Raw genomic sequence first — 17,913 nt, forward strand, 5'->3', positions numbered from 1 at the left:
AACAAACAGGGTGGATGGAGCAGCTACAAAGTTCAGGTGATCAGGTGGTTGATAAAAACATTTTGACGGACCCCTCTGTACTGAGGGGGGGGGGCACAGAACGGTTGCTAGTGCTAATGGCAGCCCCCCTTTCCCCAGTACACTGTGGTTATAGGTCTGTTCTGGTGGCTACAGCTGACATACAGAAAAAATAACAGCTGACATCCTCTGCACAACACGCGCACATTCAAACATGCGCACTCACAGCACAGAGAAGTGGGGGCGTGGAAAAACATCTCAGCGATCCACTCGTGTTAAAGGGTCGTTTTTGTCTGAGCTGCAGAGTTGAAACGAAACATCAAAGCAACAAATTTGTGTCGAGGATTTTTAATAATCAAATTGCGTTACTCCAAGAATCGTTGCAGCCCTAAAATTTGCATTAATTTTTTAGTTTGTGTATCAAAATACATGAAGGTTGGTATTTACCTTTCATGCTGGGATTTTTTTGTTGAATCGGAAGCCTGAAATTTTCCTTTGATCTTCATTTTCCCTCTTACTTCTCTTCGTGTTCATGTGGTTGTTATTTCGATTTATGCAGCACACGCATGACCATAGTGAGATCAAACGTACACATTATGAATGAAACTGTCCGTGCTCTGTGGTAGACTGCAAACTGTGCTGAAATGATACAGGCGTAAGCAGCGATAATAGCAGCGACCTAGCCGGGGCGGAGTCTGTGAGGTGCTCCTTTGAGAGGCAGAGGAGGGCAATCTTTGTTGGATTTGAATCAGTACATTTTGCATCCAATAAATACAAAGATACAAATACATTGGACAATATTCTGGCAATTTAGTGATATTTCCAGAGCTGTGGTCTTGACTGGTCTTGAAATAAAATCCCGAGTCCGCAAGGTCCGAGTCCATGACAAGACCGAGACCATCAAAAAGCGGTCTCGAGACCAAGACCGATCTCGAGTACTACAACACTAAGCTGAGGTGAGGGAAAATCACAATCCTTAGCTGAGCTCTCAACACCAAATTGTTCACGCTGGAGTTTTTCTTTTAGCTGAGTTATTGTGTGCGCAAATGAAGCAGTGATGGGATTCCTTAGCAGCCATGGCTTACAGGAAATAAAGTCCTCCAAAAGAATCAACCGTAGCAACCTCTTATGAGGGTCCTGAATGTTGATTATGAGCCACGAATCCTCTAGCAGTTGGCGAATAACTCCTCCAACACGGCACTGGTCCATAATATGGTTGTGTTTTTCTGTCAAGACACCGCTGTGTGGCAGGCAGGATTAGGACCCCAGTGCAGGACTCAGAAACAGGAACTGACTTTTCCCAGCTTTATTGCTGGAGTCAAAAGCAAAACAAATCCTACATGGAAGCTAGAAAGTAAAATAAAGAAAAAGTAATACACTGCACTGGAAACACACAACAAGAGGGAGAACGCAACAAAGCACAAAGGGAAACTGAGACAATAAATGCACTTCAGGATAATGAGAGGATGGGAAACAGGTGGTCACACAGCTAAGAGGAACCAACATAATTATTAAAGGGGACATTAACCCAGATGTGAAGCACAGAGCAGAAGTATTACCAAAATAGAACACGAAGAGAACAACCAAATAGGTAGGCAAACTCAGCACAACACACAAAGGACAACAAAACCCCAAAAGCTCTGGATCAAATCCAGAGACCATGACAGAGGGTCTGGATCTGTCTGAGGGATTTCCCTCTACCTCGTTTTTTTGATGTTTGTATTTGACTACGTTCACACTGCAGCCTGAAGTGACCCAATTCTGATTTTTTTTTTTTTTTTTGCCATCATGCGCCCTGTATCCAATCTTTTCATGACAGTCTGAACAACACAGATCCGATTTTATCAAATACGATCCAGGCCACATGGATATGTGGTGCTAAATCCAATACGTATCCGATCTTTTCAAATGCAACCTGTGTGTGTGTGTGTGTATGGCTGGGTCGCATTCATCCAATCTGCATGTCATTGATACTCGACAAACGTCACTGTTCTGCATCCCGTTAAGGTGGCACAGCAAGAAAAACAAACTTACTTCTGTAAACATTGTGATGTTATCGCATCGTTTACTGCACATGTGGGAAGCTTGTAGGCAATGTTGTCTGTAATGTGTTACTTAGTAACGCGTTACTCTAATCTGACTTCTTTTATTCGGTTTACAAGTAATCTAACGTGTTACTATTTGCAGTCCAGTAATCAGGTTAAATTTTCTTATCCAAGTCACTGTGCGTTAGTTTTTTGTCATTTTCCTCAGTACAAAGATTTATTTTTGTTTTCTTCTTGCGTCTCGGGCAGTGACGTCTGGCCAATGTGACAATTGTGTCCCGTTTTCAGCATGAGGACAATAACAGCACAGGGACACAAATGTAAACAATGCAGGGAGGAGAGAGATGCGCGTTTTCCAGCTGAAATAAGGCACTATTGTGAGTCTGTGTCAGCTAAAGATGACAACATCAAGGTTAGTTGTGCCCTGTGCTAAGTACTATCTAGCTTCAAAAACACTACGTCAAATATGAGGAAACATCTGGAGTGATGGCGCAGTCACACTTACAGAGCGAGTTCCACCAGGTGGTCAAGCAGAGCTGCGGCTAATGCAGGAGCCCCCCCCCCAGCACCCAAACAGCAAAAGCTGGACTTCAGTACAAACCAGTAAGGAGGGGGGGGAGCTGGAGAAGTTGGTCAGACAGTATGTTTTAGAGGAAATGCTGCCCTTGTTTTGTAGTTGTAATTTTTATGTTGAGGCAGCGGGGGTGCTGCCAGTCTTGTGCCAAAAAGCGATTTCTGGTATTTGCCAGAAAATGATTGCCTGTATTTAAACGGCGGTATTTAAATGACTTGTTGACCTATAATCTGTGAAATGTGTCAAACATATCTCACATGAATGATATCAGGTCATTCTGAGTGAGAAACAGTATTTCTATCACAAGGTAGAAGCTGCACTCAATTTTTGGCAAAGTGACTTTTATATATATATTTTAGTTACTTCTAAAATTAATCAGTAAAGTAACTTAGTTACTTTACTGATTAATTTTAGAAGTAACTAAGTTACTTTTTAAAGGAGTAATCCGTAATCAGTAATTGGACTACTTTTTCAAGGTAACTATACCATCACTACTTGTAGGTTCATCTGCAGTTCACAAACAGATCACATCCAAGTCACATATATTTGGAAATGTGAACGACCATGCAAATAAAATTGGATTTCACGAAAAATTGGAATTGGCTCACTTCAGGCTGCAGTGTGAACATAGCCTTAATTTGTGGTGTTGCCACAGTAAACAATAGCCTTCATTGCAGTTTTCAGTCTTTTCATTTACAGCTGTAAAACATGTCCACAGGATGCTCCTTTTAACTTTTTGTTGCTGAGTCACGTGTTGGCACAGCAACAAATTACAGAAGAGCAGGCAATGAGGGGGAGAAGCAAAGTGTGCAATGAATGGTGTTAGTGTTGACATTGATTTTTGTTTTTAATGAAAAAGGAGCAATTTAGTATTGAATGGAGAATCAATTCTATCACTTTACTATTGATTTGATACCAATAAATCACTGATATCAACTGTCAATTTGGGATTGATCCACCCACTAATAGTGCTCCAATTAAATTAAAACATTAATCAATATTACTTAAGAAGACTAGACCTTTACTAATTGTTTTCTTATTATTGTCTTTTCAGACTGAGTCTCTGTGACCTCTCAGAGAGAAGCTGTGAAACTCTGTCCTCAGTTCTCAGCTCCCAGTCCTCTAGTCTGAGAGAGCTGGACCTGAATAACAATGACCTGAAGGACTCAGGAGTGAAAGCTTTATCTTCTGGACTGGAGAATCCACATTGTAAACTGGAAACACTCAGGTCAGCATTCTTCAAATGTTCAACAGACTCAAATCTGGTTTCCATTAGTGTCTAACTGATGCAGGACTGTGTCTGCTGTGATTTATCAAATTATCTAAACTGTGGCAATTTTTTTTTCTCTACTCAAAGAATTTTCTTTTTTGAGTTTCTTTATTTTAAAGATTTCTTTAAATCAGCTCCTGAGCCTTGAATCTGGACTGAAAGGTTTTCAGTGTTTTTTTTTTAATCTGGCTGATGGATCTGATCAAAATGCAGAAAACATATTAAAAGTGTTGGATGTTGCTCACCATGGTGAAATCCTGTTTTCTGCACAGTTTGTTCTTCTTCCTCTCTGTGTCTGATTCTTAATGAAGTCTTTCCTCATGTGCACCTTTAAATGATGTCAGCCTCACCAGCAGCACAGTTCAGTGGAGGATGATGTTTAGCTGCCACTTTGGTTCTGCAAAGATTTGATGGGTTGTGATCAAATTAGTTTCAGATGTTCATGTTGTCCTCACAATGAAATATAAGAACTTCAACAATCAGCAGACTTTTAATTTAGTGCCATCATCTGCTCAGACTTCTAGTTTGACCAAAACTTTCATTCAAACCAAAAAGCAGCAAAACTAATGACACTCCCATCAGCCTCAGTCCTACTTTATGTAGATTTGATCATTTTGACTTCTCTGATTTTATCACTTGTAGACTTTAACATTTAGACTGACTTGGTTATTTTGAACTCCTGTTTCAGTCATTTCATTTTTAAAATGATGTGTTGCTGCAGTTTGTTGTCTGCATGCAGCTGCTCTGCTGTTCTCTAAGAGTATCTGTCATGTCTGCAGGCTGTCAGGCTGCCTGATCACAGAAGAAGGTTGTAAGTCTCTGGTCTCAGCTTTGAGCTCCAACCCCTCCCATCTGAGAGAGCTGGACCTGAGCTACAACCATCCAGGAGAGGCAGGAGTGAAGCTGCTGGAGCAGCTGAGACTGGAAACTCTCAGGTATGGAGAGGCCTGTTGCAGCCACAGACAGTGTCTGATAGAGGAGGAAGCTGTACTTCACTCTGGCCCTGTCTGATGACTTCATGCTGGATACGAGTGTTATCTGAACAGTCACACATAGAGGAACCTTTTTACTTTGCTTCTATCAGAAAGTCTGCTTGAACAGAAACAGTAGATATCTGTATGGGGGTCTCAAAGGAGAAAATCTCCATCAACAACAATGGAGCAACCAGTTCAAAGTGATCTCTGCAGAGGAACAGTCTCACATTTTTACCCTCTGACCATCAATGGGATTAAGTTTCATAAATCAATAAATGAGCCTTTCTATTGATTTCCAGTGGCTCATGTTCCTGTTAGGAGAATCTGAAATATTGATCATCAAAGTCAGTGAGAAAAATCAAAGTGAAGCAGACGAGTATGAGAATCAGAGTGAGTGAAACAGAGCAGGAGAATCCAAAAACAGAAACTAATGAAAAGTGAAGTGACAGATGCTTCCTTTGTAGTTCACTGCAGCTGCCTTTGTTTGTGCACTGCAATAATGATCTGATCATTGATCCACTCTGATCATTAATATTCAGACCAAGTAGCAGCACATCAAGGACAGGAAAACAAAAAGTCAGCAGGTCCCTCTGTGATCATTTCCATGCAGAAAAATACAACAAACCTGTTACATCTTTTTCCAGAGCTGTTAATTAACAGCTCACAGAGTCACTGATGTTCTCCATTTAGAACAAACACAAAGAGGACACAATCTGAAAATCAGTGTCTAACAGTGTGTGTCTGAGAGCGATGTAATGTCCATGTGTGCATGCTGAAAGAGACTGTGCTGCTCTGACCCCCCTCCTCCTTTCAGGGTGGAGCCTGCTGGAGTCCGATGGCTGATCCCAGGTCTGAGGAAGTGTAAGTGTGTTTTTAATGTGATTGATGAAAACAAAGCAGCACACATTCAACCATCTTCAAACTGTCACATCACTCATTCACATCTCTGATGTCAGGAGTCATCATCAAAGTGTCAATCAATGAACAGATGATGGATCAATAACTGCAGCTGGATTGTGTTTGTTCTCTCCATCAGATTCCTGTCAACTCACAATCAACACAAACACAGTGAACAGAAAACTACAACTGACTGACAACAACAGGAAGGTGACATTTGTGATTGTGGATCAGTCATATCCTGATCATCCAGACAGATTTGATGTTTGTCCTCAGCTGCTGTGTAGAGATGATCTGACTGGTCGCTGTTACTGGGAGGTCAAGTGGAGAGGAAAGGTTGAAATATCAGTGAGTTACAGAACAATCAGCAGGAAAGGAAACAGAAATCACTGTGAGTTTGGAATGAACAATCAGTCCTGGAGTCTGAACTGCTCTGATGATGGTGCTGTTGGAGTTTATTACTCTGTCTGGCACAAAAAGAGAAGAACATCCATCTCCACCCCCTCTTCCTCCTCTGTTTCTGACAGAGTAGCAGTGTATGTGGACTGTCCTGCTGGCACTCTGTCCTTCTACAGAGTCTCCTCTGACACTCTGATCCACCTCCACACCTTCAACACCACATTCACTGAACCTCTTTATCCTGGATTTGGGTTCTGGTTTGGTGTGTGTGATTCCTCAGTGTCTCTGTGCTGAGTTAAATGTAAAGAGTGTCCTCCTGTCAGAGAAACTCTGACTGTTGAACAGATAGTTCAGTCTGTACATGTCTGTCTCTTTCACTCACAAACACGTTTTCAGATTCATGGATTCAATCAGTTGATGTTTGAAACTGTTCTCAATGATTCCTTGTAAACTTCTTCCTCTTCAGTCCTTTAAAGATGGAAGCTGCCATTATTCCAGGATCCACATGTTGTTTTTCTGTCTTTTTCCACTCAAAGCTTCACAGTGAATATCAGGATGTTGTGTTTCTCTGAAGCTCAGTTCAGCTCAGATGATTCAGTTCATGTCAGCTGCAGTTAGTTTGCTGCAGATGAGACAAACTGTGATATCAGAGAGGAATCACTGAGCTGCACTGACCCAAAACATCAATTTACAAACTGCTCAGAGACGTTCACACATTATTGTCCAATGAACACAAGTTTGGTGAGCAGCCAGAGTTCATCCTGAGATTTATTTTACTGCTGTTAGAATGATGAAATCACAACTAGACTTTAACTTGTCTGTGGTGGCATTTGGACAATTAAATGATCCTTTAGAAACTAGATAGAAATTTCATTATTTGACAACATTGATTTTTTAATATATTTTGTGAAATTTACTTCCTGTATCACCAGCTGATGTAAATTCCTGACTATGGAGCACATGTTACACTGTTGTAACTTCATTGCATGACCTTATTGTGTTGTGTTAGTCAGATCTGGCTCAGCAGGTTTTAAATGTTTTGCTTCAGCAGAGAATCTGTACAGTACTAAAGTCAAAGTGTGTAACTTGGATCAGCAATATTTGCTGAATGTGACAGTTTCAGTGATGTAGCAGGAACATCATTTCCTGTTCCTGGACTTCAGTTTTCTAGTTTGATTGTGAGTCTGTTCAGTGTCAGAATAATAAAGTGATTGTGATTAAACCGTACATCAGTGAGACTCTCCTGTTTGATCAGCAGAGAAAATCCCTCTATGTGTTCAAAATGTGCTGAACATTGACTGAAGCTCTAATAGAGACGGAGAGAGATCCTGTATCTGCTCCTTTGTGGGAGGAACAGGACGAGCACTGCCTGATATAGAAAAGGACCTCCAGCAGTCACTGGTGTGAACGTCTCTGAGCAAACAATCAGAAACAGTTTCCATGAGGGTGGCCTGAGGGCCGAATGTCATCGAGTGGGCCCTGTGCTCACTGCCCGGCACCGTGAAGCCAGCTGCTGTTTTCCATAGAATTGGCAGGTCCACCACTGGTGCCCTGTGCTTCTTCCAGATGAGAGCAGGTTCACTCTGAGCACATGTGACAGACATGAAAGGGTCTGGAGAAGCCGTGGACAACATTGTTGCTGTAACATCATTCAGCATGGCCGCTTTGGTGATGGCTCAGTGATGGTCTGGGGAGGTATATCCACGGAGGGACGCACAAACCTCCACAGGCTCAGCAACAACACCCTGACTGCCATCAGGTATTGGGATGCAAACCTTTAGACCCAGTGTCAGACCCCACGCTGGTGCAGTGGGTCCTGGGTTTTCCTGCTGTATGATTATACCCGGCCTCATGTGGTGAGATGATGCAGGGAGTTCCTGGAGGATAAAGTCACTGATACCATTGACTGGCCCCCATGCTTGCCTGGCCTAAAGCCAACAGAACACCTCTGGGACATTATGTTTAGGTCCATCTAACGCCGCCAAGCTGCACCTCAGACTGTCCAGGAGCTCGGTGATGCCCTGGTCTAAAACTGGGAGGAGACCCCCCAGGACATCATCTGTGGTCTTATTAGGAGCATGCCCCAACACTGTCAGGCATGCGTGCAAGCACATGGGGACCACACAATCTACTGAGTATGATTTCAGTGGCTCCAATGAAATGTCATCAAAATAGACCAGCCTGCTGCATCATTTTTCTCTGTGATTTTTGGGTGTCTTTTTAAACTCCGCCCCCTGTGGGCTCGTACCTCGGGACTTCCAGGTCATACTCGGTACAGATGTTCCTGTACTATGTCGGCTCCTTGGTCACAGCGTTCCATGTTTGCTCTGCCTGCTAGCATCTCATCATGTGAGGTTTAAATCCCTCCACCTCCACTACAAACACAGACTCAGAGTGAATGGAGCTTTCCCTGCTGCTGTCACTCACACTGATCACTGAACAGTGAGGAGTTCAATCTGAACATCAATGCTTTCTGTTTGTGTGGAGACACTGAGTGACCGATCTGAGCTCATTCATGAGATCACATCTGTTGTGCCTCCCTCAGTCACAAAGTGAAGGTCCATATTCACATATTCACACAGTACCGACTTATGAAGGAATATTTACAACAGTGGAAACCAAATGTGCTCAAATTAAACTATTACAAATCCTTCCATTTTTGCCCACTTGTGAGCTCAGAGAGGGTTCATTTCTGCAAAGTTCTTGTTTTTAGAACTCACAAAATCTATTTGTGCGATCTGTCTTGTTGTTTGCAACAATAAATATGATATTTTGACATTAACATCAGAAAGTTTATGAAGTATCCAGAGTTATTTTTCTGTGTTCAGTTTTTAACAAGACCAAACGTTCTTCTAGCTCTGCTATTTGCTCGCTGCCCACAAAGACAGGTTTTCCCTACAGGCGTGTCTGCTGGAGACAGACAGGTGAGGTCGAAAGCATCGAGCCTCTTTTGGCCCTTGAAAAGCAAACATACGCCAGAGGGGACGGCTCCAAATACCCTGGCATAGTCTCCAGGAGTTACAGGGATATTACATTTTCTGACAAATTCTTCATAGCTGAGCAAAAGTCCTTCACTATTGAATAACTGCTCAACCCATATGATGATGTTCTGAAACCAATATTCCACAAACAGAGATTTCCATTTGTAGAAGATGTCTTTGTTACTCCAAATCAGAAAGTTGTGGGTTAGCGCTGCTCCTTCGGGTGTTGCTGCTGCGTTGAGACGTAAACAGGAAGTGACACACGGGCTGTGCACACTTAAGAGCAAATGACTAAAACTGTAAACTTAATTATCCATAAGAGTTGATTACTTGTTGGGATCGAAACGTAACACAATCAAACACAAAGATTTTAAAGGAATGAAATGAAACAACAGGAAGTGGAAATCATGACAATAAGACTCTTTTTGTGCCACACAGTTGTCACTGACACACACTGTAATCAATCCAACAGGATGCTGATAGCAGCAAATACATGTTAGAGCTCAGAGGAGGATCTGAGTTTAAGCTCCTGCCTCCTGAACAGGAAGATGGAAGGAAAGGAGAGAAATGTTGCTGTATTCCTGGGAAAGGGAAATTCAGAGGAAAATCAAAGACTTTCAAAGTAAGAGCTGAGAAAAGGAGGCCAGATTGAAGCTTCACTTTTCACATTAAAGTCTGATGTTTGGGAATCTGAAGGATGATGTTACTGTAAAAAATCTCAACTGCTGCTCCTGCTTTTCTTCTTCTGCAGCTTAAACAAATATATAAATATATCTGCATGCTCTGCTGAGCCAAGAAAAACAATCTGAAGATTTTGAAATGGTGTGTGTATCTTTGAGGAGTTTTTGAAACAGCTGCTACAGAGTCTGAATGTGTTCTGGCAGCATTTCACATTGAAATATTAACAAGCTCTGAAATATCATCATAAAATGATCTCAGACCATTAAATGTAGAAAATCCATCAAACTGAAGTTCAGAGTCTCGGCTCAAAGAGTCCAAATGATTCCATGAGGAAAGATTACTGTGATCAAATCAATGAGCAGTTATTGTTTGGAAATGATAATCAGACATTTTCAGGGAGTTTTTTGTCTTTCTCAGGAATTTACAGACTGATAGAAACTCATCTGGATCATCTGATGTGGTTTTAATGATGTGTTGATGTTTTTCACTGTGATCACAGCGTCTGAATGTTGGAGCCAATCAGAAACAAGCCCCACGCGGTCACACAAGTCTAACAATGAACTGTTGATGATGAAGTTCAACCAATCACAGCACTGAAACCTAAACAGAAACCTGTGCAGACACCAGGAGAACATGCAGACTCCACACAGAAAGGCTCGGGAGGCTCAAGTTCTACTCATTTGATTTCTTGGCTGTAAAATGTAAGACGAGATCTGTTTGGTCCCAAAATGTCAAAATATTCCTCTGAGGTAAAGTGTTGGCCTTGGTTCATCCCCACACTGTGACCTTTCCAACAAACAACATTGATCTGTTTGGATTCATCATTTTACTGAGACATTTGGATTATAAAATTGATATAAAAATGAAGATTATTTCAAGAGGAAGATTTTCATGCAGGTAATCATTGATTTGATGATCAGTTAAGAGTAATTATTGATGAAGATGGACTGCAGGCTGTACTGTTTAAGCCTATCAGCTGATCACTGACATGATGCTGTGTTGAAAGAACTGAGTTTGTATGAACAGGTGAGTTTGTTCATTTCAAAGAAGCTAAATGATTTCTGCATTAATATCAAAGATCAAAATCATTGCATCATGGTTGATAACTGTGCAAAAATAGAAACATCAGTGGATTCACTTCCTGGAGGAAACCTGTAGTTTAGAGGAAATGCAGTGATTGGATCCATTTCTCCGTCCATCCTGGTCATTATTATTAAGAACGTTTGTTTGCTTCAACCAATCACAACTTTGGAAAATGTGATTACATCACACACACCAACATGGTCGACCACACCTCCTCACTGAGGTCAAAGTTTAGTCGACCTTTAGTTTTAACAGACTTTGAGGCTGTGACAGTTAGACGAGGGAACACACACACACACACACACACACACACACACACACACACACACACACACACACACACACACACACACACACACACACACACACACACACACACACACAGCACAGAGCCTTGGAAGCATTAACAGCTGCAGTCAAACATCTGTATGACCTCAGCCTGAGTCCAAGTCAAAGCTTGTGGAGCATCAATAAAACAGCGACCTCTGACCTCTGTATGGAGCCCAGTTCCAGGGGCTCCTCCTCCCCGTCTCCTGCAGACAGCAGAGATTTTTAGTAGCATTTCCCTTTACACAGTACAAACCTGTGCAGTTTTCCTGCTCGCACACTTTTAGTATATGGAGGCTGATGAACTCACCCAGCTGAAAAACTTCCACTTTCCTCAGTTTATCTTTGTCATCAGAAACAGCTGAAATGTTTTACAATGCAGTTATTAATGAATAAAGTTGTTGTGACTGTTTGAAATAGAGAGATGACAAACAGACTAAAATAAGCTGTAGAAACATGAAGCCACCTCTCAGAGTAGTTTCCTCTATTCCACTTTCATTGTTGCTGTCTGAAATGTAACGATTCCCTTATTCAGAGTTCTTCTAAAACAATCGCACACATAGATATAGATGTCTAGAAGATCTATTTTCTCTCTCTGCTTCATCCTTTTGTCTGATTTAGTGAAACTCTTGTTGCAGATGTGGAGAAACAGCTGCAGGTAAAAACAGCTCTAAGAGCCGAGCTCGTGATCTGAATGTCATTCTTGGATCTGACAGACGTGAACATTTTCACAGCACAGTTGTTCAACAGTTGTTCACCTTCATCAACTCTTGTTGTTGGACACAGATAGAGATCCTTCTTCTTCTCTCCCTGTAAATAACACTCTTGTCTCTGACTGTCTGATTCCAACAAACTGCTGTTACACATCTGCACAAACATCCACTCACATCTGGATGAGGGCAAACAGCTGTTTTCCTCCTTTCAGCATTCTTTGCAGCTGGAAGCACTGAAACTCTTCACAATGGACTCACTCAGCATTAGATTTGTTCTTGCTCTAAACAAAAACATTGGGCCACACTTCTTAATCTTTGAGTTCAGGTGTGAAGAAGCAGTCACGTGATTTCAGGAAACGGCGCCTCGTTTGGCTTTTATCACGTGAAATTGTGAAAAACGATTCGGACCTCCACAAAGACTTGATGTGAAAACGCCCCCTTTGCTCCACACAGACCTCGAGGCTTTAGTATCAGATGGAACATCACTAATGTTTCCCTGTTTGCAGTCTCCAAAGGACGACCGCTCACCTGCAGAACTCACCTGCTGAGTCTGCTCCTCTTCATCTACACTCACTGGTCTGCATTCAGCTTCCCTGCCTGCCTCCTGAAAATACTCCCCCCATGGACTAACTAAGCAGCGACCCCTCCCTAGGACACACTGGCTCATTTGGCCGAGTAACCGAGCACTACTCACTGCTCTGATCTTCACACTCCTTTTCTGTGGATTTGCTTTCCTTGGAGCTTCTGGACTAACACGTCTCTCTTCTGCCACAGAGACCTCCTGCCTCGAGGCACCTGCTCCCTGTGTCAGTCTCACCTTTGACCCTCGTCTGCTGAAAATCCCTGTTGTGAAAAATAAAACCTGAAGCTGGTTCCTCTGTCTCTAATGTGTCTGCACTTGAGTCCTCCATTTGTTTGGTCCTCACTGGACTCTGACCTCTTTCTTTTCTAGTGTCCTCTGCAGCCCTGCATTACTTTAACAAAGCATTGATGATGATCTGATTGTGACAGTTTTCCCCTCAATGCTGGTTTTGCTTTGTTGCCACTCTGGTTGTTCATTTGTGAGGAAGGAGAGAGGAGGTTTCTGGAGGAGCTTAGATTGAGGAAGCATAGATGTGTCCTATGTGGAAGTCTTTGATTGCTCACTTACTGCCCTCAGGTGGTCACAGAGAGGAACTGCAGGTTTAAACAGACTGCAGCGCAAACACACTGAAAAAAATGAGGAGGTTGTTTCCCAGCAACGTTAATGAAACTCTGACTGTATTCAGAAAAGTCAACACAATCAAAGACACAAAGTCACACAAACAGCATTAATATAAAGTGATGTTGGTCTCTGTAAACACACAAACACACATTTAGGCTTCAAAGCATTTCTGCTCCTAAACAGAATTCAGCTCCAAACCTCTGATGCTGAAATTGTGATTGTTGCTACAAATGTGATGCAAAGTACTCACATCCATGTAGAGCTTTTCTAATATTAACCAGTGAAATGTTGAGAGTGTCAAACTGTACATGTCTCTGTTTTCAGTGTCCATTCTGTTCATTATCATCAAGAAAGTTTGATTGGTTCAGCCAATCACACCTTTCTAAAGTGTGATGATGTCACACGCTGCAAAAAGCTGAAGCACACCTCCTCACTGAGGTCAAACTTTCAGTTGACCTTTAGTTTTTGGCTGATTCGGAGCTCTGAGAGGATTCTCAGGATGTTTGGGAATACTGACACAGCCCTCAAAAATCCTCTCCCTCCCTCTTCCCCCGGCCTCTTCCACTCAGCTACTTGTTGTTTTTAGTGTTTAGTCCCATTCATACACTCAGACTCTGCAGACACACTCATTTGATGACACACATATATGACTGTATGGTTTATTGGCTTCATTCAGACACTGAGCATCATCTCCAAACTGTGTGCTCTCCTCCTTTGGCACAGAGTCGAGCTGTGACAGAGTTAGAAGAAGGTTTCATGGCAACTTTGACCTGGACTCAGTCTGACCAGTCAGACACACACACACACACACACACACACACACACACACACACACACACACACACACACACACACACACACACACACACTGTCTGACTAAACCAGTTAAACCAGTTAAACCAGCTGTGATGTTATCAGTACAAACATGAATGCTTTCAGTTTGTGTGTTTGTGTAGAGACAGAGTTACAGTAAAACTCTGATGTTGTTCATGAGATCAGGTCTGTATTATTCAGAGCTCAGAGACTTTAAGAAGTTCAGCTGTGACTGCTTCCTGAACATGTTGGTTTGAGGGAAATCAATCAGATTTAATGTGAAGGAAAGGAGAGAAATGTTCCTGTTAGAGTGGAACTGAGAGGAAAATCCAAACTTTCAAAGGGCACAAATGAGAAAAGGAGAAAAGAGGAAGTTTCACTTTCACATTAAAGTCTGTTGTTCAGGATGTTGTTACTGTAAATGAACCAGACTGCTGCTCCTGCTGAGCCCCTCCCACCTGTGCTGCTTCAGGTGGAGTCCCGCCTCCTTCCAGGAAGCAGCTCACCTGAGTGTCAGTGTTTAGTGTCCAGGTGTGGAGTGGAGCTTCTTCTTCTTCTGCTCTGTTTGAAGAAACTGTAAGTTTAAGAACTTTATGTTTGTTTCTGCTCTGTGATGTTTGGAGAAAATGTTCAGCTCTGATTTCAGCACAAACTGTGGATCATTCTTTGTTTGCAGACAGATTCACATGATTATTGATCAACATCAGCTGTGAGCAGCTTATTTAATCAGAACAGCAGAAATCTGCTGCTTCATAGTTCATGGTAACAGAGTCGGTCCAGACTTCCCAGTTATGGAAGTAAGAACAAAGGAGACTGACTTCATTCATCATCGTGTGTGTGTGTGTGTGTGTGTGTGTGTGTGTGTGTGTGTGTGTGTGTGTGTGTGTGTGTAGCAGCAGCAGAGTTAGTTGATACTCAGAGGTGTTACTGTGGATTTCCTGTGGATGGGTCACAGTGGATCTTCTAAATGACTCTTTAATGTGCTGCAGCTTCTAGATTCAACATGTCGGCCTCTGGTTCAAAAACACTGCGTCACAAACTGTTGGCTCTCCTCCAACAGAAAGTAGTGTTGACTGTTCCCACAGAGAGGATCATGTTACAGAGACTGGATTAGAGCGACCAAGGGCTGCAACTACTGATTATTTTAGTAATCAAGTATTCTATCAATTATTTTATTGATTAATTGAGTAATTCTCTAAGAAATACTTTTGTCTTACTAATGAGCAACAATAAACATTAAGGAGAAAAATGGGTCTTTGAAAACAAACTGCTCATTGGTTTCTATTTTAGAGTTGCAGTGTTTCAGTCAGATATCATGTGGTTGTACTCAGACTGTCACGGCTGCACAGAGGCAGAGATCTGTGAGAGCTTTACATCATTACAAATGTGAGTCTGTGGACATGAAGGCAGCTTTCTCCTCTAATCAGTGTTTCTACTAATGAAGTTTGAGACGATCATTTCTCGTGTTGTGATCGATCACATTGATGAAACAGTCACAGCTGACTCTTCTATGACTGCTGCATCAGAAACAGATTTAACCTTTAGAAACCATGTTTGTATTTCTGAGGAGTTTTTGAAACACCTGCTACAGAGTCTGAATGTGTTCCTGCAGCATTTCATGATAAAATGATGCTGGAACATTAAATATAATAAAATCAATAAATCAAACTGAAGTTCAGAGACTTGGCTCAACATAAATGTGAAAAATATCAACAAACAATCAAATGAGGAAAGATTACTGTGATAAATTATTAATCAGTGAACAGTCATTGTTTGGAAATGATGATTTTTTTTTTTTAGGGAGTTTTTTTGTTTTTCTCAGGAATTTAGAGACTGATAGAAACTCATCTGGATCATCTGATGCGATTTTAATGATGTGTTGATGTTTTTCACTGTGATCAAAGTGTCTGAATGTTGGAGCTGAGAGTGAAATTGTAGGTTACATTTTAGGGGTCTCCATATTCCTTATTGGCTGCAAATTAAAACCATATTTACCTACAAATAGGTTCCCATGCAGGTTCCCATGCAGGTTGTTTAGTTGCACACAAATAGTTAAAAGGACACAGACAGTAACCTGGTTAAAACAGAGATACACACAGAGCGATGGAGGGAAGAAGAAAGAACCTGTTGATCATGCTCTGATTCCTCATCACTCCCTCTGACCGAGGAGAGCCCGTGCTGAGATTAAGTACGAGTCCAAATAAAATCAAACTGTCCAAATGATCCATGACGATGAGCAAGTTCTGCTGCAAGAAGTTACCAGTACTCAGAAATATACAAACACAAAAAGCAAAAAGCCCTCCTGCCAGGAAAAAAAATGGACAACACGGATAAAAACTCCATCCTCTGCCTCCTACTGGAGGGGATTTGTAAGCATACATTAGGGGGTCTCATTAATCTTCTCACATTATATAAAAGAGCACAAGAGCCTGTCGGAAAGCAGAGCGACCCTGGAAGGCCACGGGTTTGATTGTTCACCAAGAATTCTTTAAAGAACTTCTTAACTCGTATAATGAGGCTGTGAAAGAGGCAAGGTCTTCTTATTTCAACCACCTTATTAAATCCAGTAATAATAACCCTAGGGTATTATTCGATACTATTAATAGCATTGTTTCCCCCCCACCTCAACATGCACTAATAGCCTCCAATGATGATCGTGATGTTTTTCTAAAGTATTTTGTAAACAAGGTATTGGGCTTAAAATCTCTTTTCTACTAGCCCTTCCTCTTTCGATGATGACTTTCAATGCCCCCTGTCATTTACCTCCTTTTTTTCAATCACGTTGAATGACCTAGCTAGTATAGTGGGTAAGATGAAACTGTCATCACCTTCATTAGAAATTGTACCACCATCTGTTCTTATTGGTTCATTTGCCAGTATTGGTCCTTCACTTGAATCTATCATTAACTATTAATTGAGGCATGGCTGTGTTCCCTCTTATTTTAAGCACGCAGAAGTGACTCCTCTATTTAAAAAACCTAACCTTGATTCCAGTTCTCCCAGTAATTATCGACCTATCTCAAAATTACCTTTTATGAGTAAACTTTTAGAAAAGGTTGTTGAGAATCAATTAAGACCTTACTTATGTACATTTAAGTTTTTTGATCCTCTTCAATCTGGTTTTCAGAAAAAGCATTCTACTGAGACTGCTCTTTTGAAGGTCTATAATGATCTCCTGATGGCATCTGATGCAGGACTTTGCTCTGTCCTTCTGTTACTTGACCTCAGTGCTGCTTTTGACACCGTTGACCATCATATTCTTATAAATAGGCTAAAAACCTGGGCTGGTATCTCTGGCACAGCTTTAAATTGGTTTTCCTCCTATTTGCTTGGAAGAACGTTTACCGTTAAGGTGGGTACATTCAGTTCTAGTGCAGCATCCCTACCCTGTGGGGTTCCTCAAGGCTCCATATTGGGTCCTTTACTGTTTTCAATATATGTCCGTTCGCTAGCAAGTATCATTCAGTCCTGCTCTGGGATCTCTTACCATTTTTATGCTGATGACATCCAACTGTACTTGTCTTTTAAACCTCACCAGTTAGATAGGTTATCTATCCTGGTTGACTGTTTATCCCAGATCAGTGCTTGGCTGTCTAGCAACTCTCTTGTATTAAATCCCAATAAGACCGAGACTTTGATCATAGCTCCTCCTGATATTTACCCTAGTATCACCCAGGCGATTGCTTCCTCGTATTCACCTGCAAAGACTGCAGTTCGGAATCTCGGAGTATTATTTGAGTCCTCCTTGGGATTTGATTCACATGTAAGAGCTATTGCGCGCTCTTGTTTTTTTTCATCTTGGTAATATTTCTAAACTGAGATCCATAGTTTCCCCTTCTGATCTGGAAAAGATTGTCCATGCATTTGTGTCATCATGCTTAGACTACTGTAATGCCCTCTTTACCAGCTTAAATAAATCATCTGTTTCCAGGCT

At 41.6% G+C, this 17,913-nt stretch overlaps 2 protein-coding genes across 2 annotated transcripts in view; both read left to right on the forward strand.

Annotated features, from left to right (window-relative positions):
• The window catches only part of LOC115798471 (protein NLRC3-like), a 45,014-nt gene extending 38,543 nt beyond the window's left edge, over nucleotides 1-6,471 (forward strand). The window contains 4 exon segments of the mRNA XM_030755320.1: nucleotides 3,692-3,865; nucleotides 4,687-4,842; nucleotides 5,696-5,742; nucleotides 5,918-6,471. Coding sequence (XP_030611180.1) covers nucleotides 3,692-3,865; nucleotides 4,687-4,842; nucleotides 5,696-5,742; nucleotides 5,918-6,471 — 931 coding nt within the window.
• Nucleotides 6,472-7,859: 1,388 nt separating this feature from the next.
• Nucleotides 7,860-17,913, forward strand: part of LOC115798479 (uncharacterized) — a 214,761-nt gene continuing 204,707 nt past the window's right edge. Inside the window, exon 1 of the mRNA XM_030755332.1 lies at nucleotides 7,860-7,936. Coding sequence (XP_030611192.1) covers nucleotides 7,860-7,936 — 77 coding nt within the window. The remainder of the gene's footprint in view (nucleotides 7,937-17,913) is intronic.

The sequence above is a fragment of the Archocentrus centrarchus genome, chromosome 2, assembly GCF_007364275.1.
Source record: "Archocentrus centrarchus isolate MPI-CPG fArcCen1 chromosome 2, fArcCen1, whole genome shotgun sequence".
Taxonomy (NCBI): Eukaryota; Metazoa; Chordata; class Actinopteri; order Cichliformes; family Cichlidae; genus Archocentrus; species Archocentrus centrarchus.